At 47.3% G+C, this 27,663-nt stretch overlaps 1 protein-coding gene across 4 annotated transcripts in view; it reads right to left on the reverse strand.

Moving 5' to 3' along the window:
• The window catches only part of LOC137433794 (vacuolar protein sorting-associated protein 4B-like), a 72,408-nt gene extending 45,324 nt beyond the window's left edge, over nt 1-27,084 (reverse strand). For 2 of the 4 annotated variants that reach the window (XR_010985740.2, XM_068126149.2), the window contains exons 1-4: nt 26,926-27,049; nt 26,789-26,801; nt 21,783-21,909; nt 21,197-21,317 (exon numbers count right to left, since the gene is read on the reverse strand). Coding sequence is in view for 2 of the 4 variants with exons in the window: in XM_068126149.2 (XP_067982250.1) it covers nt 21,197-21,317; nt 21,783-21,909; nt 26,789-26,801; nt 26,926-26,947 (283 nt within the window). In the remaining 2 variants the exon portion in view is untranslated. Of the gene's footprint in view, nt 1-21,196; nt 21,318-21,782; nt 21,910-26,788; nt 26,802-26,925 lie in introns of all 4 variants that reach the window. The other 2 variants (XR_013624804.1, XM_078786052.1) reach the window with 2 other exon arrangements.
• Nucleotides 27,085-27,663: the final 579 nt, after the last annotated feature.

Below are 27,663 nucleotides of genomic sequence, written 5' to 3' on the forward strand. Positions count from 1 at the left end.
TATTGTTTGACGTTAAGCTGGATGTCCCATGTGTTCGCATTATTGTCGTCTCTGTATGTTAAAGATGCAACGTTGTCATTCGCAAAGACGAGGTGAGTAAATGTCAGAAACCTGGAACAAGCTCCAAGTCCCTCTCTAACCTACAGGGAGACCCGCATCAGTAGCACGGCCACACTCCCAGCAACGAGGCAACAGGTAGCCACGTGCTTTACACGAATGAATAAACAAAGCTGTAGAAACAGAAGTATTTCTACACCAAATCCAAAGATATACTTGTTTTGGAAGGTGAATTGTACTTACGGCCTTGTAGAGAGGATTGTAAAGGTAGATAACAAGGTTATTTGTAGTTCACTGTGTGCCAATTGCTCGGGACAAGATTCCATAATCATGAAAACATGAAAGGTATGAAGAATTTCAAACTATGATAACAGACGTTCAAAGTTAACATGGACTTTTCTTCGAGAAAATAAATTCAGTTAAGCAATGACACCTCACCTGTTTATCAATATATCCCCCCGTCACAATACGCACATCCCATCGACGGGTTGGCGCTTTGATGCCATGTGCATGGAAATCCTTGGGGTGAGCATGCAGGCATATCAAGTACATTCCGGGACACGTGATTTGACATCTTCATCTATATATATAAGACACAGTTTGTGTGTGTGTGTGTGTGTATGTAATGTTACCGATAGACTCCGAAACGGAGAGGCTCACGTACTTGATATTTGGCACAGACATGGCCATTGAGCCTGGGACAAACATGGCTGACCTAAAAATTTATTTAATCATATGCTTTTACCATATTTTTATCTCAGCGCGAAATATTATGACCGGAATCTGACCGGTCGCAGAGCAGCGCGCTGATTCGCTCAGAGCGATCACGTGATGTTCCCTGCCGCCATTAACTCAGTTACGTGTTCGCATGTATTTCAGAGCGAAAAGCAATTGCCTTTTTTCACATTTCAGCGACGAACATTGCCATTCACACCACATAGGTTTTTTTCCCTTTCATCTTCAGATTCATATTTTTTGCCATAACGTAGCGCATTATGGCTCTCTCGAGCTCGAGTTAGCCAATCACCTGGGAGCATGAGCCATGAGGCCACGTTGGCCACGCCCACGACAGGACGCAGAGTTGCAATCGATCGCTCAGAGCGATCACGTGATGTTCCTTGTCGTGCGACTATCTATATATATCACTCAGATCCCTCACAGTCACAATCGACCACCACCCCCTCCTACAATACTAAATATCACCCAGATCCCTTGGAATCGACCACCACCTCCTCCTCCTGCAATACTAAATATCACTCAGATCCCTCACAATCGACCACCACCCCCTCCTACAATACTAAATATCACTCAGATCCCTTGGAATCGACCACCACCCCCTCCTACAAAACTAAATATCACCCAGATCCCTTGGAATCGACCACCACCCCCTCCTACAATACTAAATATCACTCAGATCCCTCACAATCGACCACCACCCCCTCCTACAATACTAAATATCACCCAGATCCCTTGGAATCGACCACCACCTCCTCCTACTGCAATACTAAATATCACTCAGATCCCTCACAATCGACCACCACCACCTCCTACAATACTAAATATCACTCAGATCCCTCACAATCGACCACCACCCCCTCCTACAATACTAAATATCACTCAGATCCCTCACAATCGACCACCACCCCCTCCTACAATACTAAATATCACCCAGATCCTTTGGAATCGACCACCACCTCCTCCTCCTGCAATACTAAATATCACTCAGATCCCTCACAATCGACCACCACCACCTCCTCCTGCAATACTAAATATCACTCAGATCCCTCACAATCGACCACCACCACCTCCTACAATACTAAATATCACTCAGATCCCTCACAATCGACCACCACCCCCTCCTACAATACTAAATATCACTCAGATCCCTCACAATCGACCACCACCACCTCCTACAATACTAAATATCACTCAGATCCCTCACAATCGACCACCACCCCCTCCTGCAATACTAAATATCACTCAGATCCCTCACAATCGACCACCACACCCTCCTACAATACTAAATATCACCCAGATCCCTTGGAATCGACCACCACCTCCTCCTCCTGCAATACTAAATATCACTCAGATCCCTCACAATCGACCACCACCCCCTCCTACAATACTAAATATCACCCAGATCCCTTGGAATCGACCACCACCCCCTCCTACAATACTAAATATCACTCAGATCCCTCACAATCGACCACCACCACCTCCTCCTGCAATACTAAATATCACTCAGATCCCTCACAATCGACCACCACCACCTCCTACAACACTAAATATCACTCAGATCCCTCACAATCGACCACCACCCCCTCCTACAATACTAAATATCACTCAGATCCCTCACAATCGACCACCACCCCCTCCTGCAATACTAAATATCACTCAGATCCCTCACAATCGACCACCACCCCCTCCTACAATACTAAATATCACCCAGATCCCTCACAATCGACCACCACCTCCTCCTCCTGCAATACTAAATATCACTCAGATCCCTCACAATCGACCACCACCACCTCCTACAATACTAAATATCACTCAGATCCCTCACAATCGACCACCACCCCCTCCGACAATACTAAATATCACTCAGATCCCTCACAATCGACCACCACCCCCTCCTACAATACTAAATATCACCCAGATCCCTTGGAATCGACCACCACCTTCTCCTCCTGCAATACTAAATATAACTCAGATCCCTCACAATCGACCACCACCCCCTCCTACAATACTAAATATCACTCAGATCCCTCACAATCGACCACCACCCCCTCCTACAATAATAAATATCACCCAGATCCCTTGGAATCGACCACCACCTCCTCCTGCAATACTAAATATCACTCAGATCCCTCACAATCGACCACCACCACCTCCTCCTGCAATACTAAATATCACTCAGATCCCTCACAATCGACCACCACCCCCTCCTACAATACTAAATATCACTCAGATCCCTCACAATCGACCACCACCCCCTCCTACAATACTAAATATCACCCAGATCCCTTGGAATCGACCACCACCCCCTCCTACAATACTAAATATCACTCAGATCCCTCACAATCGACCACCACCCCCTCCTACAATACTAAATATCACTCAGATCCCTCACAATCGACCACCACCCCCTCCTACAATACTAAATATCACCCAGATCCCTTGGAATCGACCACCACCTCCTCCTACAATACTAAATATCACCCAGATCCCTTGGAATCGACCACCACCTCCTCCTGCAATACTAAATATCACCCAGATCCCTTGCAATCGACCACCACCTCCTCATACAATACTATATATCACTCAGATCCCTGGGAATCGACCACCACCTCCTCCTACAATACTAAATATCACTCAGATCCCTCACAATCGACCACCACCCCCTCCTACAATACTAAATATCACTCAGATCCCTTGGAATCGACCACCACCCCCTCCTACAATACTAAATATCACCCAGATCCCTTGGAATCGACCACCACCTCCTCATACAATACTATATATCACTCAGATCCCTTGGAATCGACCACCACCCCCTCCTACAATACTAAATATCACCCAGATCGCTTGGAATCGACCACCACCTCCTCATACAATACTATATATCACTCAGATCCCTTGGAATCGACCACCACCTCCTCATACAATACTATATATCACTCAGATCCCTTGGAATCGACCACCACCTCCTCATACAATACTATATATCACTCAGATCCCTTGGAATCGACCACCACCCCCTCCTACAATACTAAATATCACCCAGATCCCTTGGAATCGACCACCACCTCCTCATACAATACTATATATCACTCAGATCCCTTGGAATCGACCACCACCTCCTCCTACAATACTAAATATCACCCAGATCCCTTGGAATCGACCACCACCTCCTCATGCAATACTATATATCACTCAGATCCCTTGGAATCGACCACCACCCCCTCCTACAATACTAAATATCACCCAGATCCCTTGGAATCGACCACCACCTCCTCATACAATACTATATATCACTCAGATCCCTTGGAATCGACCACCACCTCCTCCTACAATACTAAATATCACCCAGATCCCTTGGAATCGACCACCACCTCCTCATACAATACTATATATCACTCAGATCCCTTGGAATCGGCCACCACCCCCTCCTACAATACTAAATATCACCCAGATCCCTTGGAATCGACCACCACCTCCTCATACAATACTAAATATCACCCAGATCCCTTGGAATCGACCACCACCTCCTCATACAATACTATATATCACTCAGATCCCTTGGAATCGACCACCACCTCCTCCTACAATACTAAATATCACCCAGATCCCTTGCAATCGACCACCACCTCCTCATACAATACTATATATCACTCAGATCCCTTGGAATCGACCACCACCTCCTCATACAACACTAAATATCACCCAGATCCCTTGCAATCGACCACCACCTCCTCATACAATACTATATATCACTCAGATCCCTTGGAATCGACCACCACCTCCTCATACAATACTAAATATCACCCAGATCCCTTGGAATCGACCACCACCCCCTCCTACAATACTAAATATCACCCAGATCCCTTGCAATCGACCACCACCTCCTCATACAATACTATATATCACTCAGATCCCTTGGAATCGACCACCACCTCCTCCTACAATACTAAATATCACTCAGATCCCTCACAATCGACCACCACCCCCTCCTACAATACTAAATATCACCCAGATCCCTTGGAATCGACCACCACCCCCTCCTACAATACTAAATATCACCCAGATCCCTTGCAATCGACCACCACCTCCTCATACAATACTATATATCACTCAGATCCCTTGGAATCGACCACCACCTCCTCCTACAATACTAAATATCACCCAGATACCTTGGAATCGACCACCACCACCTCCTACAATACTAAATATCACTCAGATCCCTCACAATCGACCACCACCCCCTCCTACAATACTAAATATCACTCAGATCCCTCACAATCGACCACCACCCCCTCCTGCAATACTAAATATCACCCAGATCCTTTGGAATCGACCACCACCTCCTCCTCCTGCAATACTAAATATCACTCAGATCCCTCACAATCGACCACCACCCCCTCCTACAATACTAAATATCACCCAGATCCCTTGGAATCGACCACCACCTCCTCCTCCTGCAATACTAAATATCACTCAGATCCCTCACAATCGACCACCCCCACCTCCTCCTGCAATACTAAATATCACTCAGATCCCTCACAATCGACCACCACCACCTCCTACAATACTAAATATCACTCAGATCCCTCACAATCGACCACCACCCCCTCCTACAATACTAAATATCACTCAGATCCCTCACAATCGACCACCACCACCTCCTACAATACTAAATATCACTCAGATCCCTCACAATCGACCACCACCCCCTCCTGCAATACTAAATATCACCCAGATCCCTTGGAATCGACCACCACCTCCTCCTCCTGCAATACTAAATATCACTCAGATCCCTCACAATCGACCACCACCTCCTCCTACAATACTAAATATCACCCAGATCCCTTGGAATCGACCACCACCTCCTCCTACAATACTAAATATCACCCAGATCCCTTGGAATCGACCACCACCTCCTCCTGCAATACTAAATATCACTCAGATCCCTCACAATCGACCACCACCACCTCCTCCTGCAATACTAAATATCACTCAGATCCCTCACAATCGACCACCACCCCCTCCTACAATACTAAATATCACTCAGATCCCTCACAATCGACCACCACCCCCTCCTACAATACTAAATATCACCCAGATCCCTTGGAATCGACCACCACCCCCTCCTACAATACTAAATATCACTCAGATCCCTCACAATCGACCACCACCCCCTCCTACAATACTAAATATCACCCAGATCCCTTGGAATCGACCACCACCTCCTCCTACAATACTAAATATCACCCAGATCCCTTGGAATCGACCACCACCTCCTCCTACAATACTAAATATCACCCAGATCCCTTGGAATCGACCACCACCCCCTCCTACAATACTAAATATCACTCAGATCCCTCACAATCGACCACCACCCCCTCCTACAATACTAAATATCACTCAGATCCCTCACAATCGACCACCACCCCCTCCTACAATACTAAATATCACCCAGATCCCTTGGAATCGACCACCACCCCCTCCTACAATACTAAATATCACTCAGATCCCTCACAATCGACCACCACCCCCTCCTACAATACTAAATATCACTCAGATCCCTCACAATCGACCACCACCTCCTCCTGCAATACTAAATATCACCCAGATCCCTTGCAATCGACCACCACCTCCTCATACAATACTATTGTTACAGACGCGGTTGTGGATGTTGGTTTACCGAGCGGTTTGGTATGACCGCGTCTGCACAGTTTACCCGATTATACTCGAACGTTGGCCGAGTCGCGCTATGCTAAATCAATTAAGGAAAGGACACAACGGCTGGATTAAATGACACGACACCAGGGGTACAGTTCTCAAGACCTCCGGAGGAGGTTATAATATTACGGAAAGTTAGATTACAACGACAAGAGAGACAGCATAGAAAGGTAGGCACTTAAATACGGTCTTATAGTAACCCCGACAGACCACAGATAAACAGGACAAAACTGACTCACACGGGGATTGATGGCAAGGAAGGGCAGGTAGTCGAGGCTCAAGGTGCACCTTGGCGCAGGGGCAGAATCGACCCGGTCCGGTCCAGAGATGCGGGAGGTCTCTCAGCGCTCGGAGGTGACGTTCTTTCTCCAAGCTGGGGGCGCATCTGACGTCACGTCCGGTAAGTCGCTGCGTATATCCGGCGGGGAGTGACACGCCCTCGGCTCGTTAGCTCCGCCCCACATGGAATCGGCCCGTTGCTTCTTATTGGGTGCGGGGGGTTACCGGGCTCCGCCCCTTGACGAGGGGCCGACAGGCAGCCCCTCCGTGGTAACCCCGTCGGCGCACATGGGTAATGGCGGCTAACCGAGCCGGAGTGAGGACGCACACTCCCCGCGCGCTGTTGTGGTAGTTGTTGTTGTTGTTTCATGGGGAAGATGGGAGGAGGTATGGGGAGGTCCTAAACTCACTACTGGTGCCATACAATCACATTCTGGTGCAACGAAGAGTCAGAATTAATGGAAACGAGTCCTTAACTGACATAGACTAAGAATAACTAGCAAGATGTCCGAAAGTTGTCTACGTGAGATGCGGTGGACCTGGGCACGACAGTTAATGGGGGAAAAAGGGGAAGGTCGGTTCTACAGAGTGTTGTTTACAGACAATGGGACTAGGGAATGGGGGATTGGGGATAGTTGGGGTGTATTGGGGAAATAGGGGAATATTTACAAGCGGATATGGAGGCCAAATCCCATATCCGCAACATTGCACCCTTCTCTACCCTCGGGGCGTCCCGACCCGATAAATTTTTACCTACTTTAGTGTGGCACTCAGATGTAGTTCCCTCTACTATTAACTCTACCCTGAGTGCGACAGTTTTACAGATGTTCACAAATGAGTAAATATGTCCCCCTGCGACGTTGCACCCTTCTCCTCACAGAAACACACCCACAGGATAACCGAATCGCGGAAAGAATTCGCAAACTAAACATACAGCCGGTAGGGAGCATTATTTACACAAGACTACGCTGATATTTACACTACGATCCAGGACCTGTTTTTGGAGGAACACATGCAGATGTTATGCATAGAGAGAGCACGCATGCCAGCATCGATACACCAACCCACGAGTGCTCTGTGGCCTTACGGCCTTTAATAATGTGCAGAGCACCCCTTCCAAGCACCAAAAGCACCACCCCATCACACAGTCAGCACCATCCGGTGCACCAATAAAATGTTTAATATAATCATGGTGTGGTGTCGCAGCCGGCCGATGTTCTGCCGCTGGTCTTGCCTTCGTGTGGTGCACTTGGTGTTCTGGCTCCCTTCAAAAATAAAGAAAGGCGCCAACCGCGTCCATTTCTAGATTGTGGCCGTCTGGTGGCCAACTATTAGTGGTTCACCTGTATGGCATAGGTGCCACGTTGACCCAGAGGTCCATCCACGGGTGGTGCTTGGCCGCAAAAGAACTGCGGTCCATTGTGGGTGGCCACCAAAATTGCGGTCCATATGGTGTATCGATCCAGGCAGCAAGCAGCGAAAGTGCAGGCCCACAACTGCGGAGCCAGCACCTCTCTCTCCTCTCTCTCTGCCCCAAAGCCAGATCCTCGGAGGTGGGAGACAAAAGAAGCAGACAAGGGAGTAAGGTGGTAAGGGCGCAAAAGTGCACGCAATACAAGATGATGCACACTGGGGGCACATGGGAACCAGGTGAGACAGGTACGTTCCTACCGTATGCCCCCCCCCCCCACCAGGTAACCTACATGGCCCCTCCCTTACCCCTTACTGTATCCACAAAACACAACACTACCCATAAACATCTACTTTACACATCAACAAACGTCCCTACTGTCTTCCCCGTTCCTCCCATAAACCAAATTCGTCTTCTCTCCCTCCTAACCAATCAAATTTGCCATTTCCAACTCTCATCAAAATTTGCCATCACCAATTCATCATCAGTCCCTCCTTAGGAGGGAGAGATGGAATCACCCCAATGTCTCATCCACGTCGTGATGCGTCTCACAAATCCACACAGCAATCCTCATTTCCTGCACACAGAACAAAGAAAACACAGGTGTGGAGTCATCATCATCACCTCAGGTAAGTGGCTGCGTATCGTGCGACAGGTTCATCAATCCTAACTATTTCCTAAATGACTTTAACAACTTTACATTACCCGGGGTCTTTCTCCTGCCAAACCATTGGCCCTCTTACACTATGGGTTCTAAAAACCAATTCCCATTGACCAAACTGTGGTGCTTTTCAATTTGGGGTCTCACTCCCCCGATTCCTCTCCCGGTGCCCTCGCACAATTTCTGGGCCGCGACGTGTAGCTCTCTCCGCAGGTCTACCCACCTGCACACCTCCACCACTGCAGTTGCCTCCGAGCTTACCTGCTCCTTTCCCTAACCTAACTACCTGGGGAAGGCCCTCTGGCGCTCTCCCCACTCGGTGCCCTCTCTGGCACTGGGCTACCCGGGTCCGTCCTCCGGATCCTCGGGCCCCATCCACAACTCTACCGGCTCCCAGAGCCCACCTGCGGCCTCACCTGGCCGACATCCTCACAGTGGTGGAGTGCCCAAACCAACTACACACACTAACAGGCTACACGCCCAGCCATTTCCACAACACTAATGCACCCATCCACAATACCATTCTGCAACCGCACCACAAATGCCAATATCCAACCACAATTTACCTATACCCTCTACCTAACACTTACACTACCCGCCCCGGGTATCCGTGATGGGGGTCCACTCTTCCCCCATTCACACCTTCGCACCATGCACACCACTCCGTACCACTTACTCCATGTATTCCACACACCTGTACTTGCACACCTGTGCTCTCATTATTGGTGCCGCCTGCACCCTTCTCTCCCCAAGCGCATTCGCGCTGATCCACACACTCACTACTCATCCACTGCTCCACACACCTGTCCAGTTTTCACACAGCATCATCTCATCTAACTACTCCCCTCTGAAACTTGCGCTTCCCAGTCGTCCCTTTAAACTATTGCGCTCCCACGTCATTATCATCCATACTAATCTACCTGCGTCCCCACTACAGGTATCAGTCACTAACTAACCTTAACGTCACCTAATGTCATCTTCACTAGATCCCTAACAATATCCTAACCCACCCGGGCTAGTTTTCACTGCCATACACCCCATAATCTATTGCGCATTTGCCCCACTTTTGTGAGGGATGACAGAATTGCCATCCCACCACATCGGGCATCTCCCACTACCAATTTTGCACATCAAATTTCAACAAATCAAAAATTTGCCAATCACTACCCATCATCTGCCAATCATTACTGCCACTCCTTTGCCAATCGTCAAATTTTGTTTTTCTCTAATTTTGGGGCCAAAACACTAACCTCATCACACAGTCTACTCACTAATGCCTCTCGGTGCGCCAATTCCTGTCCAAAGCCCGGCTTCGTAAAGCCGAGCAATGAATGCGGGTTGTTCCGTGCCAGCGGCTGGATACGTCAAGCATTCGGTGCAGGGAAGGAGGTTTACCCGGGCCGAGATCCCACGCACCATCTCGGCGTGGAGCCATCCAATGTCCCGATCTCGACCTGCCGGCACGTCTCAACAAAACGTGGTCGCCATGACGACCCTTCCTATCCAGCTGCCCGCTCCGCCTAGTGGAGCACGGACGCGGCCGTTCAAAGCGAGGCCCGGCACGCACCGAGGGCCCGCTTCGGCTAAAAGTCGACCTCACCTCTAACCTGGTTACCGCCGATGCTTCACCTGGATTCTTACACCCCGCAGCCCGTTCCTTGCTCACACCTCCAGCCGTTTCCATGCTCCTCGTACCTTTCCTTACACACCTCGGTACACTCATTCCACTCACAGCCTTGGTCACACACCTGACCACCGAGCACCTTGGCACACATTCGTTGGTCGCACACCTCACCAACACACCTCTTCGCGCCCCCTCCTCTGTCACCTCCTCTGTGACAATCACAGGTGTGCTCTCATTCGCACACCCAACCACGTGCCTCACCACCAACTCCAGCGTGCATTCCCACTCACGCTCTACCATTCCAGGTGTGCATCCTTCCATCCCAGGTGTACATCCTCGCTCACCTGTCACAACCAACTCACTCTCCTTGTCACTCTCACTACTCTCACCCTTACTCTTGACAGCGCACTCTTTCCTCATGCACCTGTCCGTCACACACCTTTCTCGCGCACACTCTCCCGTTACACCCTCTGTAACACTCACCACAGGTGTGCATTCTTCCTTGCCTTTGACAGCGCACTCTTTCCCCATGCACCCGTCCGTCACACACCTTTCTCGCGCACACTCTTGCGCACACTCTCCCGTCACACCCTCTGTAACACTTACCACACCGCGCTTCCATGTGCTCCCTCGCACACGCGCTACGACCGACTCATTCTCGCCAGCACCCTCACTCCTTGGCACGCACTTTTTCCTCACACACCCCAGAGTCGGACTTTCTCGCACACCTCCTTTTTCGCACACCAGACCTGTCGCACACTTCACCAACGGCCTCTCACGAACACCCGGGTCCATCTCGACCCCCAAGCTTCTTAAATCCCCTGGCGCATCATACGCACGACCATATTGGTCACCACTTACACCGGGTCCTCTTCCTCTTCGCTTCTCCTCCATCACCTGCGAATCCCTCATCCGGTTAATGAGCACATCATCACGATCCAAACACAGACTTTGGACCAATTCTTTTATCTCCTCTTTTATCTCTTTCTTATCCCCTCTCCGTCGCTTCTTAATTTCGCTCACCCCTTCTTCCACTTCTTCTAATTTCTGCTTCACCTCTTTTATTCCCCGGTACGTCTCCTCAAGCTCATCCTCTAAGGCTACCTTGACCGTTTCCATGTGCGTCCTCACCTGCCGGTCCTTCGTCTCCATTACCTCTATCACCTCGTCCAACCTCGTTGTCAGTCCCTCACGTACCATCTGACATTCCCTCTTCGTCGCTATCAAGTCATTTTTTAGTTCTTTCTGTGTCGCCTTTAACCCTCCTAATACCGCAGTGTTCCTTTGAACCTGCTCCGTTAGTCCTTTTTGTCCCTCCGTCAGCTGTTCCACCTCCTGCGTCAGGTCCTCTATGCCCCCTTGTAACTTTACAGTCCCCTTTCTCACCTCCTTCTCCATGTGCTCCTTACAGTGCCTCACCTCCTCACGCACTCCTCCGACCTCCTCACTCACTCCTCTTCTGATCTCCTCTCCCATCACTTGCATCTCCTGCCCAGATGCCACCCTCATCTGCTCCATTTCCTCCCTGTGAGCATCCAGTTTGGTTTCTACCCCCATTCTGACCCCCTCTATCCGCTGCTCCATTTGTTTAACTTCCCTTTCCGCTTGGTCCCTCATGTCCCTCAATTTGCCTTCCATACTGTTTTCTAACCCCTCTAACCCATTTTTCACTCCCTCTATCTGATTCTCCTCGGCAGCCATTCTATTTTCCACCCCCATTAACCCATGTTTCACCTCTTTTATCCCGTTGTCTAACCCCTCAAAATTATTGTCTAACTTCCCAAATTTCTTGTCTAACTCCTCAATTATTGTCTAACTTCCCAAATTTCTTGTCTAACCCCTCAAAATTATTGTCTAACTTCCCAAATTTCTTGTCTAACCCCTCACCGGTACCCCTCGCTTCGTCCCTCATTACCCCCATTTGGCCCTCCAATCGCTCACCCTGAGCTACCATCCGGTTCCCCATTACCCCCATTTGGTTTCCCATTACCCCCATTTGGTTTCCCATTACCCCTATTTGGCCCTCCAATCGCTCACTCTGAGCATCCATCCGGTTCCCCATTTGTTCCATAAGGGCCCTCATTTGCAGGAGGAAAAGGCTCGAATCCACCAGCGGCGCTACCACGGTCGCGGGCGCGGTCGCCGTGGCCATGTGCGAGGCGCCATTTCGTGCGTCTGCTACCCTCACTGCTTCGCTCTCCTCATGTCCCTCATTTTGGTCCTGGATCGACCCTGCCTCACTCTCCCCCACCGAAACCCAGCCGTCTTGGTCTGCCATAGCGCGACTTTCAAAATTCGGGTTTTTTTTTTTTTTTGGTAAAACACAATTAAATTTCGCCGTTATAATTTCGAGCGCGGGAAACGCGCTCCGGATCGAATTCTACTTCCCGACACCAAAATGTTACCCTAATGGTACAATTGGTGTTCCAAAATTTGGGCCTAACTGAATTTAGTCCCAGGTCCGAATCCAACTCCTCGACACCAAATGTTACAGACGCGGTTGTGGATGTTGGTTTACCGAGCGGTTTGGTATGACCGCGTCTGCACAGTTTACCCGATTATACTCGAACGTTGGCCGAGTCGCGCTATGCTAAATCAATTAAGGAAAGGACACAACGGCTGGATTAAATGACACGACACCAGGGGTACAGTTCTCAAGACCTCCGGAGGAGGTTATAATATTACGGAAAGTTAGATTACAAGGACAAGAGCGACAGCATAGAAAGGTAGGCACTTAAATACGGTCTTATAGTAACCCCAACAGACCACAGATAAACAGGACAAAACTGACTCACACGGGGATTGATGGCAAGGAAGGGCAGGTAGTCGAGGCTCAAGGTGCACCTTGGCACAGGGGCAGAATCGACCCGGTCCGGTCCAGAGATGCGGGAGGTCTCTCAGCGCTCGGAGGTGACGTTCTTTCTCCAAGCTGGGGGCGCATCTGACGTCACGTCCGGTAAGTCGCTGCGTATATCCGGCGGGGAGTGACACGCCCTCGGCTCGTTAGCTCCGCCCCACATGGAATCGGCCCGTTGCTTCTTATTGGGTGCGGGGGGTTACCGGGCTCCGCCCCTTGACGAGGGGCCGACAGGCAGCCCCTCCGTGGTAACCCCGTCGGCGCACATGGGTAATGGCGGCTAACCGAGCCGGAGTGAGGACGCACACTCCCCGCGCGCTGTTGTGGTAGTTGTTGTTGTTGTTGTTGTTTCATGGGGAAGATGGGAGGAGGTATGGGGAGGTCCTAAACTCACTACTGGTGCCATACAATCACATTCTGGTGCAACGAAGAGTCAGAATTAATGGAAACGAGTCCTTAACTGACATAGACTAAGAATAACTAGCAAGATGTCCGAAAGTTGTCTACGTGAGATGCGGTGGACCTGGGCACGACAGTTAATGGGGGAAAAAGGGGAAGGTCGGTTCTACAGAGTGTTGTTTACAGACAATGGGACTAGGGAATGGGGGATTGGGGATAGTTGGGGAGTATTGGGGAAATAGGGGAATATTTACAAGCGGATATGGAGGCCAAATCCCATATCCGCAACACTATATATCACTCAGATCCCTTGGAATCGACCACCACCCCCTCCTACAATACTAAATATCACCCAGATCCCTTGGAATCGACCACCACCTCCTCATACAATACTATATATCACTCAGATCCCTTGGAATCGACCACCACCTCCTCATACAATACTATATATCACTCAGATCCCTTGGAATCGACCACCACCTCCTCATACAATACTATATATCACTCAGATCCCTTGGAATCGACCACCACCCCCTCCTACAATACTAAATATCACCCAGATCCCTTGGAATCGACCACCACCTCCTCATACAATACTATATATCACTCAGATCCCTTGGAATCGACCACCACCTCCTCCTACAATACTAAATATCACGCAGATCCCTTGGAATCGACCACCACCTCCTCATACAATACTATATATCACTCAGATCCCTTGGAATCGACCACCACCCCCTCCTACAACACTAAATATCACCCAGATCCCTTGGAATCGACCACCACCTCCTCATACAATACTAAATATCACCCAGATCCCTTGGAATCGACCACCACCTCCTCATACAATACTATATATCACTCAGATCCCTTGGAATCGACCACCACCTCCTCATACAATACTAAATATCACCCAGATCCCTTGCAATCGACCACCACCTCCTCATACAATACTATATATCACTCAGATCCCTTGGAATCGACCACCACCTCCTCATACAATAATAAATATCACCCAGATCCCTTGGAATCGACCACCACCCCCTCCTACAATACTAAATATCACCCAGATCCCTTGCAATCGACCACCACCTCCTCATACAATACTATATATCACTCAGATCCCTTGGAATCGACCACCACCCCCTTCTACAATACTAAATATCACCCAGATCCCTTGGAATCGACCACCACCTCCTCATACAATACTAAATATCACCCAGATCCCTTGGAATCGACCACCACCTCCTCATACAATACTATACATCACTCAGATCCCTTGCAATCGACCACCACCTCTTCATACAATACTATATATCACTCAGATCCCTTGGAATCGACCACCACCTCCTCATACAATACTAAATATCACTCAGATCCCTTGAAATCGACCACCACCCCCTCCTACAATACTAAATATCACCCAGATCCCTTGCAATCGACCACCACCTCCTCATACAATACTATATATCACTCAGATCCCTTGGAATCGACCACCACCTCCTCCTACAATACTAAATATCACTCAGATCCCTCACAATCGACCACCACCCCCTCCTACAATACTAAATATCACCCAGATCCCTTGGAATCAACCACCACCCCCTCCTACAATACTAAATATCACCCAGATCCCTTGCAATCGACCACCACCTCCTCATACAATACTATATATCACTCAGATCCCTTGGAATCGACCACCACCTCCTCCTACAATACTAAATATCACCCAGATCCCTTGGAATCGACCACCACCTCCTCCTGCAATACTAAATATCACCCAGATCCCTTGCAATCGACCACCACCTCCTCATACAATACTATATATCACTCAGATCCCTTGGAATCGACCACCACCTCCTCCTGCAATACTAAATATCACCCAGATCCCTTGCAATCGACCACCACCTCCTCCTGCAATACTAAATATCACCCAGATCCCTTGGAATCGACCACCACCTCCTCATACAATACTATATATCACTCAGATCCCTTGGAATCGACCACCACCTCCTCCTGCAATACTAAATATCACCCAGATCCCTTGGAATCGACCACCACCCCCTCCTACAATACTATATATCACTCAGATCCCTTGGAATCGACCACCACCCCCTCCTACAATACTATATATCACTCAGATCCCTTGGAATCGACCACCGCCCCCTCCTACAATACTATATATCACCCAGATCTCTTGGAATCGACCACCACCCCCTCCTACAATACTATATATCACTCAGATCCCTTGGAATCGACCACCACCTCCTCCTGCAATACTAAATATCACCCAGATCCCTTGGAATCGACCACCACCCCCTCCTACAACACTATATATCACTCAGATCCCTTGGAATCGACCACCACCCCCTCCTACAATACTATATATCACCCAGATCCCTTGGAATCGACCACCACCCCCTCCTACAATACTATATATCACTCAGATCCCTTGGAGTCGACCACCACCTCCTCCTGCAATCTATATATATAAAACCCAGTGTGTGTGTGTGTGTGTGTGTGTGTGTGTGTGTGTGTGTGTGTGTGTGTGTGTGTGTGTGTGTGTGTGTGTGTGTGTAATATTACCGATGGACTCCTAAACGGAGAGGCTTACGTGCTTGATATTTGACATCGACATGGCCATTGAGCGTGGGACGAACATGGCCGAACTCAAAATATTTGACGATCCATATTTTTATTCATATTTACCTCAGCGCATTTCAGCGCACGGAATCAACGGAATCAGAGCAGGTGGGCGCTGATTCGCTCAGAGCAATCACGTGATGACGCTATGACGCTATGAACGCTATGAACGATATGACGCTATGAACGCTATGACGCTATGAAAAAAAAAATCGCTATGACGCTATGACACTATGAAAAAAAAAATTGCTATGACGCTATGAAACGCTATGACGCTATGAAAAAAAAATCACTATGACGGTATGAAACGCTATGACGCTATGAAAAAAAAAATCGCTCGCTTTGCCAAGGGGCTCGCTCCCCCCCCCCCCCGTTCCCCTCTCCTCCCCATCCCCTCCCCCTCCCCCTCCCCTCCCCCGCTCGGCAATGCCGGGTACTTCTGCTGGTCAATTATAAAATCACAAGGTGGACAAGTCTGGACTGTTTGGGGGATGGTTTATAACTGGCTTTGAACCATCAATCCCCTTCTGGTGAAATTCCCAAAATACAGAATGAAACTCCCAAAAATATGAAGAACCATTATGTCAATTGTAACAGGGCACATCATCTTACTATAATGCACCAAATGTCCGTCCGTCCGTTCGAAAGTGCCGCAAAAACGGCTCAACCGATCGCAACGATATTTCGGGTGGGTATTCCTGGGACCCCCTGGAGTAAAATAGGCTATATTGTTTTTCCAAATTTTCCAATTTTTCCAAACACGATGGAATAATATTTACCGATATGAACAGTGATGTGGCTTTTATTGAAATTCTACAAATACTGTTTAGATTTTGATGACAATTATGACCCTGCCGCTAATGCGGAAGTGGACAGATTACAGCAATGCGCGGGTTTGATAATATCCCAATACAACCGTCATTCAATCGTAATGTTAAATCGTTAAACGTTAATCGTGTCAATCGTTTTGTTAAAGTATCAATTGATGATTGATATCCCAGTGTGTACCCTGGATAAGAATAGGTACACCGTATCCCTGCGTGTCGTAAGAGGCGACTAAGAGGGTTGGCGTCAGGAAGGGCATCCGGCCAAAAAAAAACATTGCCTCAAAAAGAGAACCATGACAATTACAACGACATGTGGGCAGGGTACAGCCCGAAGTGGAGATCGGTTTCTGAGGTTTGGGACATGGAATGTAGGGACAATGACAGGGAGATCAGGAGAAGTGGTGGAAGTATTGGTCAGAAGAAGAGTGGACATATGTTGTGTGCAAGAGACGAGATGGAAGGGAAGTGGTGTGAGAATGGTGAAGGGTAGGCAGGGACAGAAATACAAGTTTGTGTGGCAAGGGTGCCTGGAGGGCGTGCATGGTGTTGGTGTCCTGTTTTCTGAGGAGTTTGTAGACAGTGTGGTGAGTGTGACTCGAGTGAGTGATAGGTTGATGATGGTGAAAATGATGATTGGAAAGCTCTTGGTGAACGTCATCTCGGGATATGCTCCGCAGGTTGGTCGAAGCGATGAAGAGAAGGACAAGTTCTGGTGTGCGATAGAGAAGCTGATGGAAAACGTGAAAGATGAGGAAGTTGTTGTGGAAGGAGGAGACCTAAATGGACATGTGGGAAGGAGTATCGATGGTTTTGACGGAGTTCATGGGGGTTACGGATATGGTGTGAGAAATGGAGAAGGTGAAAGGATTTTGGAGTTTGCTGATGGAGCTGATTTGTTGATTTGTAATACTCAGTTCCGGCAAGAGGATAATAAGCTTGTTACATACACGTCAGGTGGGTTGACGACAACCGTTGACTACCTGATGGTGTGTAGGCGAGATAGGGGGCACCTCCGGGACACAAAGGTGATCCCGGGGGAGGAGGCTGTTTCACAGCACCACTTGGTTGTCTGCGACGTAAGGGTGAAAGGTGCGAGGAGAGCTCGGCGGGTTAAGTACCAACCGAGAATGAAGGTGTGGAGGTTGAAAGAGGTGACAGTAAGGGAGGCATTAAAAGAGAGGCTGAGTAGGGTCGAGGATGATGTGGTTGAGCTTGAAAGTGGTTGGATGTCAATGAAAGCTAGTCTGTTGGGAGCCGTTGGTGAGGTATGTGGATGGACAAAAGGATCACCGAGGCACTCGGAAACATGGTGGTGGGATGATGAAGTTGGAAAGAGGATTGACGAGAAGAGGAAGAAGTTCAAGGAGTGGCAGAAGGCGAAGGGTACGGGAGCAGAAACAGCAGAGCATGAAAGTTATAAGGCAGCCAGGAAGGCTGCAAAGAAAGAGGTAGCAAAGGCGCAGGAGGCATGTAGGAAAATGTTCGGAGAACGCTTGGATTCGGAAGAGGGTCAGAAAGCAGTATTCAGGATTGCAAAGCAGATAGGGCAAGAGAGGTGTGATGTGATGGGGGTGAGTTGCTTGAAGGATGAAGTGGGACAAATCGTTGTCGACCCAGATGGAATTAAAGGAAGATGGAAAAGATATATGGAAATGCTGTTGAATATAGAGAATGAATGGGATGGCAACATAGAGAGTAACCCAGTTTTAGGACCGGCAGAGAAGATAACTGAGAAGGAAGTTGAGGAAGCGATAAAAGCAATGAAGGGTAGAAAAGCGGGAGGGCCGACGGGAGTTGTGGGAGATATGTTGAAGGCAGCAGGAAGTTGGGGTGTGAAGAGAATGACAGAGATCTGTAATCTGGTGGTGAAAGAAGGCCGCATTCCAGTGGATTGGGAACCGAGTACCCTCGTCCCTGTATACAAGGGGAAAGGTGACCCTCTGGAGTGTGGCTCGTACCGAGCGATAAAGTTATTGGAGCATGGAATGAAGGTATTGGAAAGGGTGTTGGAGAGGAGGATAAGGAAGAAAGTGAAGATCGACGAAATGCAGTTTGGATTCATGCCAGGAAGAGGAACGACAGACGCGCTTTTCATTGTGAGGCAGTTGCAGGAGAAGTACATGGAGAAGAGGAAGAAGTTGTTTCTTGGGTTTGTTGATCTGGAGAAAGCATTCGATCGGGTTCCACGCAAAGTATTGACATGGGCATTGAGGAAGTTAGGAGTGGAGGAATGGTTGATCAGAGTAGTGATGGCAATGTACAAAAGAGCGCGCACAGCTGTAAGGACGAAGGACGGGAACAGTGGTGAGTTTGAGGTGAAGGTGGGAGTGCATCAGGGGTCGGTACAAAGTCCACTACTATTTGTAGCTGTGATGGAGGTGCTGGCTCAGAACGTAAAGGAGGGTTTACCGTGGGAGTTGTTGTATGCAGATGATCTGGTGTTGATTGCGGAAAGTATGGATGGACTGAAGGAAAAGATGAACACGTGGAAGGAATGTATGGAGACAAATGGTCTGAAGGTGAATATCGGAAAGACAAAGGTGATGGCTAGTGGTAAAGCATGTGGTGAGGTGGAAAGAACTGGGAAGTGGCCCTGTGCTGTGTGTAGGAAGGGTGTCGGAGTGAACTCCATTCAGTGTACAATGTGCGCTGAGTGGGTTCATCAAAAATGTAGTGGTCTGAGAGGGTCATTAACCAGTGTGGCAGCTACATTCAAATGTAAGGTGTGCACAGAGGGAGCTGCAGATGGAAGAAATGTTGAGTTGGATCTTGGAGACGGCATGAAGCTGGAAGGTGTGAAAACACTTTGCTACCTCGGAGACATGCTGAATGGAGAAGGTGGATCAGACTCGGCAACGGTTGCTCGAGTGAGATGTGCATGGAAGAAGTTCCGGGAATTGAGTGGCGTGCTGATGATGAGGGGAGTGTCGTTGAAGCTGAAGGGAAAGGTGTATGCTGCATGTGTGAGAAGTGTTATGATTTATGGGAGCGAGACATGGGTAATGAACGTAGAGCAGCAATGAAGGTTGGAAAGGGTGGAAATGCGAATGGTTCGATGGATGTGCGGAGTATCGTTGAGAGAGAGGAAGACAAATGATGAATTGCGAAAGATGATGGGAATAGAGCCTGTGATGGATGCTGTGAAGAGGAACAGGTTGAGATGGTTTGGTCATGTGTTGAGGAAGGATGAAAGTGACTGGTTGAGAAGAGTGATGGAAATGAATGTAGAAGGAAGTAGAAGACGGGGAAGACCGAGAAAGACTTGGCTAAAAATGGTGGAAGAAGAAATGCGGGCAAGGGGGTTAACAAGGAGAGATGCAGAAAATAGGGCAAAATGGAGAAGATTGTCATGGGGACCGCAAGGCTAACCCCCGCTCTAGCAGGGAAAATGGCCTTTTAAAATGCATGTTGTTTGTTTGTTGTTGTATCAATTGATGATTGGAATTGAGTGAATACAATTACGATTTTGAATTCGTAATTGTGTTCACCCAACCGTACGGAACGTCACATCAGGATTTAAATATTTGTTTATGTCACAAATGTTGTTAAAAGTTTATTTTTTATATTAATGTTATTTAATTTGTGATTGGAGTTATGCTGTTTGGAATGAAAAAAAAGATATCGAGTTCAAGTGAATGACGAAATGGCGTGATGGTTTCTACTTTCTAAACGTGGATTCATGAATTTTCACCATATGCAGATTCGCCATTGACTGGGAATGGAACAAACGTACCTGTTTGTTTGTGAACGGTTACGTTTTTCATGGAAGTCCTTCAGGAACTTGCTGTCCATGTCTGACGTGCTACTGAAGGTGCTACAGGAATGTGGAATTTATTGGTTTCATGCTTTAACATTCGCCGTTTCTGCATTGTCTGTTTGCTTCCGGCCTCCCACCCGTGCTACGCACGGGTATCTCACTTGTCAGTTGAATGAAACTTATACCACAAAAAACAGTCATTCAGACCCGAACGAGACTTGCCTTCATAAGCAGGCTCTGTAGATGGTCTGATGCCGGATGAGCATGCGGTCAGCTGTTGTTGCTTCTGGAGGAGGAAGTTGACGGTGTTCTCCAAGAACTGCTTTAGCAGGTCTATGCAGTCCTGGTAGAAGTGGTGGGAACAACTAAATAATGTTACTTCAACAATCATTCCTAAAAATGGGATGTCTAGATTTTTATTTTTTTTAGAAACAAAACCAAATTACACCAAATAAACCAAAATTACTTCAAAAATACTCCTGTATGTGCTCAGATACTGTCAAAAGTGCATGGAACCTCACAGTTACCGACATGGTTTCGCTCTTCAGGGCAACGCAGCGAGCTTCCCATACACTGAGACTCTGAAAACCTTTGAGCTATAGTAGCCCATGGCCTATATCAACTTTGTTCAGTAACGCGGTAACGCTTTGTTACAGAATAAATTAAAAAGTGAACCCCATCACGCCATTTTCTCATTGCACCAAAGCAGACCATCAACCCCCTTCAATTAATTGCAACCAACAGACCGGGGAATTTGCAATTACACAAGAGTCGCACCAAAATGAAAAACTTCCGGTACGGTTCACACCTCGTGGTTCTCAAGTGCAGGAAGACAAGACAATCTGGAAAGTGCCGTAAATGCCAAACGACACTGCTTCAGTAGAACCAGTACTCGCACAGGATTGGTACTTGTACAGTTTACAATATCCATAAACCTGAGAAAAATACAATGAAATAAATTAAAAAATAACCAAGGCAACACAGATCACTAATGTCATGAGGCAGAAGCTGCTTTCCCATTAAAATTCAAAACATTCGTCGCTTTGATGGAGTTAAAACATCCAGTCACCTGGAGAAACTAGGTACGAACAACAAAGATGTCGGCCGCCAGGCAAGTAAGCAAGAATAGACAGGAAAAAATAAATTCTATAGGTGGCGCCACAATGGTGAAAATTTCGTGTCAATCGGACCAACAGTTACAGAGAAAAAAAAATTCATACTGATCGGATGAAGCGTTGTACTTGTCAAATGATGACGTCATAATTAAGGTACCGATGACATCATCATTAACATATATTATTCCCCATGGGGAGTACTTCTCAACACAACACGTTTCAATTTTATCCATGAAGCGGTTTCAGAGATTATAGAGGTGCAACGTTTTTCGGTTTTCCAAGATGGCGCCTGTACAACGTGACCTATGACGTCATAATTATCATTAAAACATTCCACAGGAGGAGGCGTTCCATGGTGAAAAATTCGTATCCATTGGACTAACATTTGTGGAGAATTTTTTTTTTCATACTGATTGGATCAAGCGTTGTACTTGTCGAATTATGACGTCATAATCAAGGCACTGATGACATCATCATTAACATATCTTATTCCCAATGGAGAATACTTGACAATGAGGAATTTTTTCAATTATTTTTTTCCATTGAGCAGCTTCAGACGTATAGAGGTGCAAAGTTTTTCCAAGATGGCGTCCATACCACGTGACTTATGACGTCAACATTATGAATGAAAAGTTATACAAGCGGAGGCGCTGCTATGGTGAAAATTTGGTGTCAATTGGACCATCGGTTGCCGAGAAAATGATTTTTTTAAATGCAGACGTGCACGTACGTACGTACGTACGGCGTACGCCACACGACTAACCCTGCTTTTTGCTTCGTGCAAGTGCAGGGTAAAAACAAGAAAACAAAGAAACGCAGTGAAAACTGAGTACCGTACTCCCTTTCAGCACGCGTCATCAGTAGGCCCCCTTTGGTGCCCAACGATGACGTCATGCAGCGCCTGGAGATGGAATAGGAAAGGTGTAACATCCAGTGTAACATTTTTGTAATTACTAATCACCTCCGCGCAGTAAATAAATCCGTATTAATAATTATGGGGCCGCCGGCTGTGTAAATGTTTTGTATTATACAAACGATATTATGCATTCTGTAATACCAAGATCGCCTAGGATAGGCCGAAAGGAAGGAGTGGATATAATTATTGTTGGACCGATATTTCGTAATGACGTAATTACGTGTCCATCAGATCCAGATGTCTCACGCCATACAGCCCAATTAACGACGGTGAGGATCACGTGTCAAGTTAGTTTAACAATTTCTTGTCCCCATTTCTTTTACTTTCGACGTCTTGGAATCCACTGATCTCTATACCAACTGGATAGGGTGCCGAACATTAATTGGTCGGGCGGTCCTAAAGCCACCGGATGTGCTCCATCCGCAGTCATAAAGCCTCCGGAAGCCACTGGAAGTGCTCCATCCATGGTCCTGAAGCCTCTGGAATCCACTGGAAGTGCTCCATACGCGGTCCTGAACGTTCCGGAAGGACTCCACATGTGGTCCTGAAGCCTCCGGAAGCGCTCCATACGCAGTCCTGAAGCCTCCGGAAGTGCTCCCTACACGGTCCTGAAGCCACCGGAAGTGCTCCATCCGCCATATTCCTTCTCCCACAACACAGAACATCCCGTTTGTGTCAATACAAATAGTAGCTTCAAGATGCATATTTCCTATGAAAATTCCACCTTCTGACTTGAGTTTTCTCCTTTCGCACTTTATTTTATTCCATTCCGACTTGATTTTAGTCCATTCCAGGTATTGTTGTAGTATTTATGAAATGCGATCGTGTCCAGCTTACGGTTGTAAAAACCATAACGGTCGTGATCAAAGGAAAAGAGGGATCACATTTCATCAGTAAGTGGCATTCACCTTAGTTATGATCCAGTGTGCGGGAACTTATAGGAGAGCAAAGATGGCAGACAAAAAATGAGCTTCCCCTGCTATCCAGTTAGTATGGAGATCAGTGTTGGAATCCCCACTTTTCTATAATTTCACCCTCTTTATAATGTGTGCGGCCATCCGAGGATAATTCTTAATTTTTTTTCCTCTCTTTCATGGGCAGAGTTTCCTTAAGCCCTGTCTGTGTGTACGTGCAAGATCCGCCATGATGTACGACATATGGTGAGGACAGACGAGTTAAGGAAAAAGCAAAGAAGGCGCTGGCACTCGATGGGTCTGTACTTTGGACAGAATGGTAAATGTGGTGAAAGGCCTCAGCGAGTGTGTTGGGCTGGCAGGATGGCCTAGATGTATGCAGACGTCGCTTCTACGCTGTCACGCTGGGGTTCCAATCCCAACGCTGCTATAAACTGTCATCCTGGTGTTTTGCAGAAGGGGTGATTCATCAATGTGTGTGTCGTCCCTCGGATGTACGTTAACCTGAGTGTCCCGTCTGCCGGAATTAGTTAGCGGATGTTAAAGATCCTACGGTGTTCTTTGGAAATAGTAGAAGAGCTCACCTCTGCTGCTGAGCCTGCTGGGGAAGCTTCAAGCTCTTTCATATGCCCAATAGAAATTCCTGACTCTGCCAGTGCCTGTGTGGCACAAGAATTGACCTTTGGCCCTGGCACCACAAACCCTAACTACACCAAGAAGGAAAATTTATATTTAATATCATAATATTGCACCGCACACGCACACACACACACACACACACACACACACACACACACACACACACACACACACACACACACACACACACACACACACACACACACACACACACACACACACACACACACACACACTAATCGGGAATAATTTAATATTACCTTTTTACATAGCTGCGAAGGCTTAGGCGCTATAGAGTGATTTATTTTAATGCAAAACGAAAACAAACTTTTTTCAGAATAAAAAAAAATTTTTGGGCCTAAAACACTCCGCGGCACTCACTGATAAACCTCTGAAAGTTTGACGAAGATCTGTTCAGCCATCACTGAGAAAAATAGTGACACACAGACAGACAAACGGCTTTCGTACAGTATAGCTCTATGTGCCACAGTCGGCTTCTAGCTTTTGATTGGTGAACGAATTCAGTGTGACCCAATATACAAATTCCTAAAATTTCAGGTCAATTGTATGAAAATTGATGATTTTTGTGTTGCTGACCTTTGACCTTTTGACCAAATTATTAATTTGGCTTCTGCATATTCTCATAATAATTTTTAGTTGAAAATTTGATGACAAAACTCAAATGATAAAAAGTTACGGCCCGGAAAGACATACAGACAGACACGACACACAGAAGTGATGACAAAACACCGTCTCTTACTGCGCGGGGGACAGAGTAATAAATAAATAATCACAGATCAGTTTCGATGCTTCTTCTTCAGGTTTGTCTTCCAGCCTCCAGCACGACGTGAAGGTCCCAACTAACTTGGTGTCATAAAAACATACATAAATAAATAAATTAACACCTCGTTCGCTCGTTTTTCATTTTCTTGTCGATTTTCATTCAGGAGAAAAGAAAAACCTGTTTTATTTATTTTAAACAAGCAGAAGTACCCGGCGTTGCCAGGCGGGGGACGGGGTGGATAGGGGGAGGGGGGGAGGGGGGAAGGAGGCAGCACTATCGAGCGATATCGAGCGAAATCCCGCGAAATCCCCAAAAACGAACTTTTTTTTTTCAAAATAATTATTTATTTATTTTTCGGCCTAAAACACTCCCAGGCACTCGCTGATGAACCTCTGAAAGTTTGACGAAGATCCGTTCAGCCATCTCTAAGAAAAATGGTGACACACAGACAGACATCTCTCTTATATCGGAGAAGATATACCCCAGCGAAGCTGTCTGTCCGTCCCCAAACTACTCCCTCAGTTTTGGGGTTAGCAGAAGTACCCGGCATTGCCGGGCGGGGGAGGGAGTAAGGGGGGGATAGGGGAGGAAGGGGGAAGTGGGGGAAGGGATGAGGGGGGAGAGGAGGGGAGGAGGGGGGAGAGGAGGGGAGGGGGAAGGGACGGGGGGAGGGGAGGGACGGGAGGTAGGAGAGGAAGGGGGAAGTGGGGGAGGGGAGGAGGGGGGAGAGGAGGGGAGGAGGGGAGGGGGAAGGGAAGGGGGGAGGGGAGGTGGGGGAGGTAGGAGAGGAAGGGGAGGCAAGGGGTTCATCATCTTTTCGTTGAATATATGCTGGTGAATGTGGCGTTCATCCCGTTTCTGCGTTAAGTGTGATGCCGCAAAGGAAGAAGAAGAAGCTGTACTACAACTTCGCACACTTATGGAATCGTTTGATTTATTTGTATTCAAATGTCTGGTGATTGTTTTGTATTTATTTATGCGAATGTGTACTTGTATATAACTGTCATTAATTTAAATAGGCTTAGGCACTATCGAGCGATTATTATTTTTTAACTCCAAAAAACGATTTTTTTTTTCTTTTCCTAAAACACTCCCAGGCACTCACTGATGCACCTCTGAAAGTTTGACGAAGATCCGTTCAGCCATCTCTGAGAAAAATGGCGACACAGACAGACATCTATCTATCTCTCTTAGTCTTATATCGTAGAATACCTCAGGTTGGCTGGTCACGGTGTGCTCGATCAAGATTAAAGTCTAAAGACGAAGCGTCGAACACGACTTGGGTTTTATTTGATAATTTGAGATTTTATTCTCACAACTCGTTTGTATTTAAATGCCTCGTCCGTCCTGAGGTAAAAAATAAAGCGCGTTCTGCGCAGATTGACATCACGAACACACGATACACGTCAGGGGAATTAACCTTGATACACAAAAAATACCGCTCACCTGTCAATTGTTTCTGTGGGGGAGGAGGGGGGAGAGGACATGTTAATGTTATAGTTCCCAAAAGTGTTTTATATTTATAAATAGGACATTCTCTCAAAAGTCAAAAGTGCTGAGAGGAATTCGTATGCAAACATCACCTGAGTACAAGTCCATCGCCATGTATGAACTTTCACGACCGCCGCCGGCGATCTGTCCCCGATCAATGGCTTTGATCACTTGGAAGCGTTAAACACGATATATACATCGAAGAAATCATTTATTGCCGACGCTATTCGTAGCACGCAGTACACTCGCGCACTGACGTCATAACGTACCATTACGTCAGCACGCAGGGATGGGGTAGGGCTCGAGAAACTGCCTTCAATGAAGCAGCAAACGTACGCGTCGCCTAAGTTACGTGGAGAAAAGGAAGAAAACATGTCTACATATAAGAAAGAGAAATAAGAACGATTTACCGAGGATCACCAATCAGCTTGCTATCGCTTGCCAAGCCGGCCGTTCCTTATCAACCATTTCGTTCGAGTACTTCCTGGAGTGCTTGAGGCTTCAGCCGTTCAGTTAGCATTCTCTCCCTGCACAAAATGTTTTATAGAAATTCGTTCATATTAATTTATATGGAACAGTTCTATAGAAAATGGTGCTGAACAGTTACACACACACACACACACACACACACACACACAAACACACACACACGTATGTACTGTGCAGTCTGTCCTGTGTTGTCTGAACTTCTCCAAATGTGCCTTATCAGTGTCACTGACTTCTCCCTCAAACTTTTGTGAATCGTACCAAACGTCTGGTATGCACCTACCTCTCCCGTGTATATGTCCTATGCGTATTTTTTAGAAATTTTTTGATTTGTAGTGTTCCTC

This window comes from Myxine glutinosa, chromosome 10, assembly GCF_964187855.1.
Source record: "Myxine glutinosa chromosome 10, kmMyxGlut1.1, whole genome shotgun sequence".
NCBI classification, from domain to species: domain Eukaryota; kingdom Metazoa; phylum Chordata; class Myxini; order Myxiniformes; family Myxinidae; genus Myxine; species Myxine glutinosa.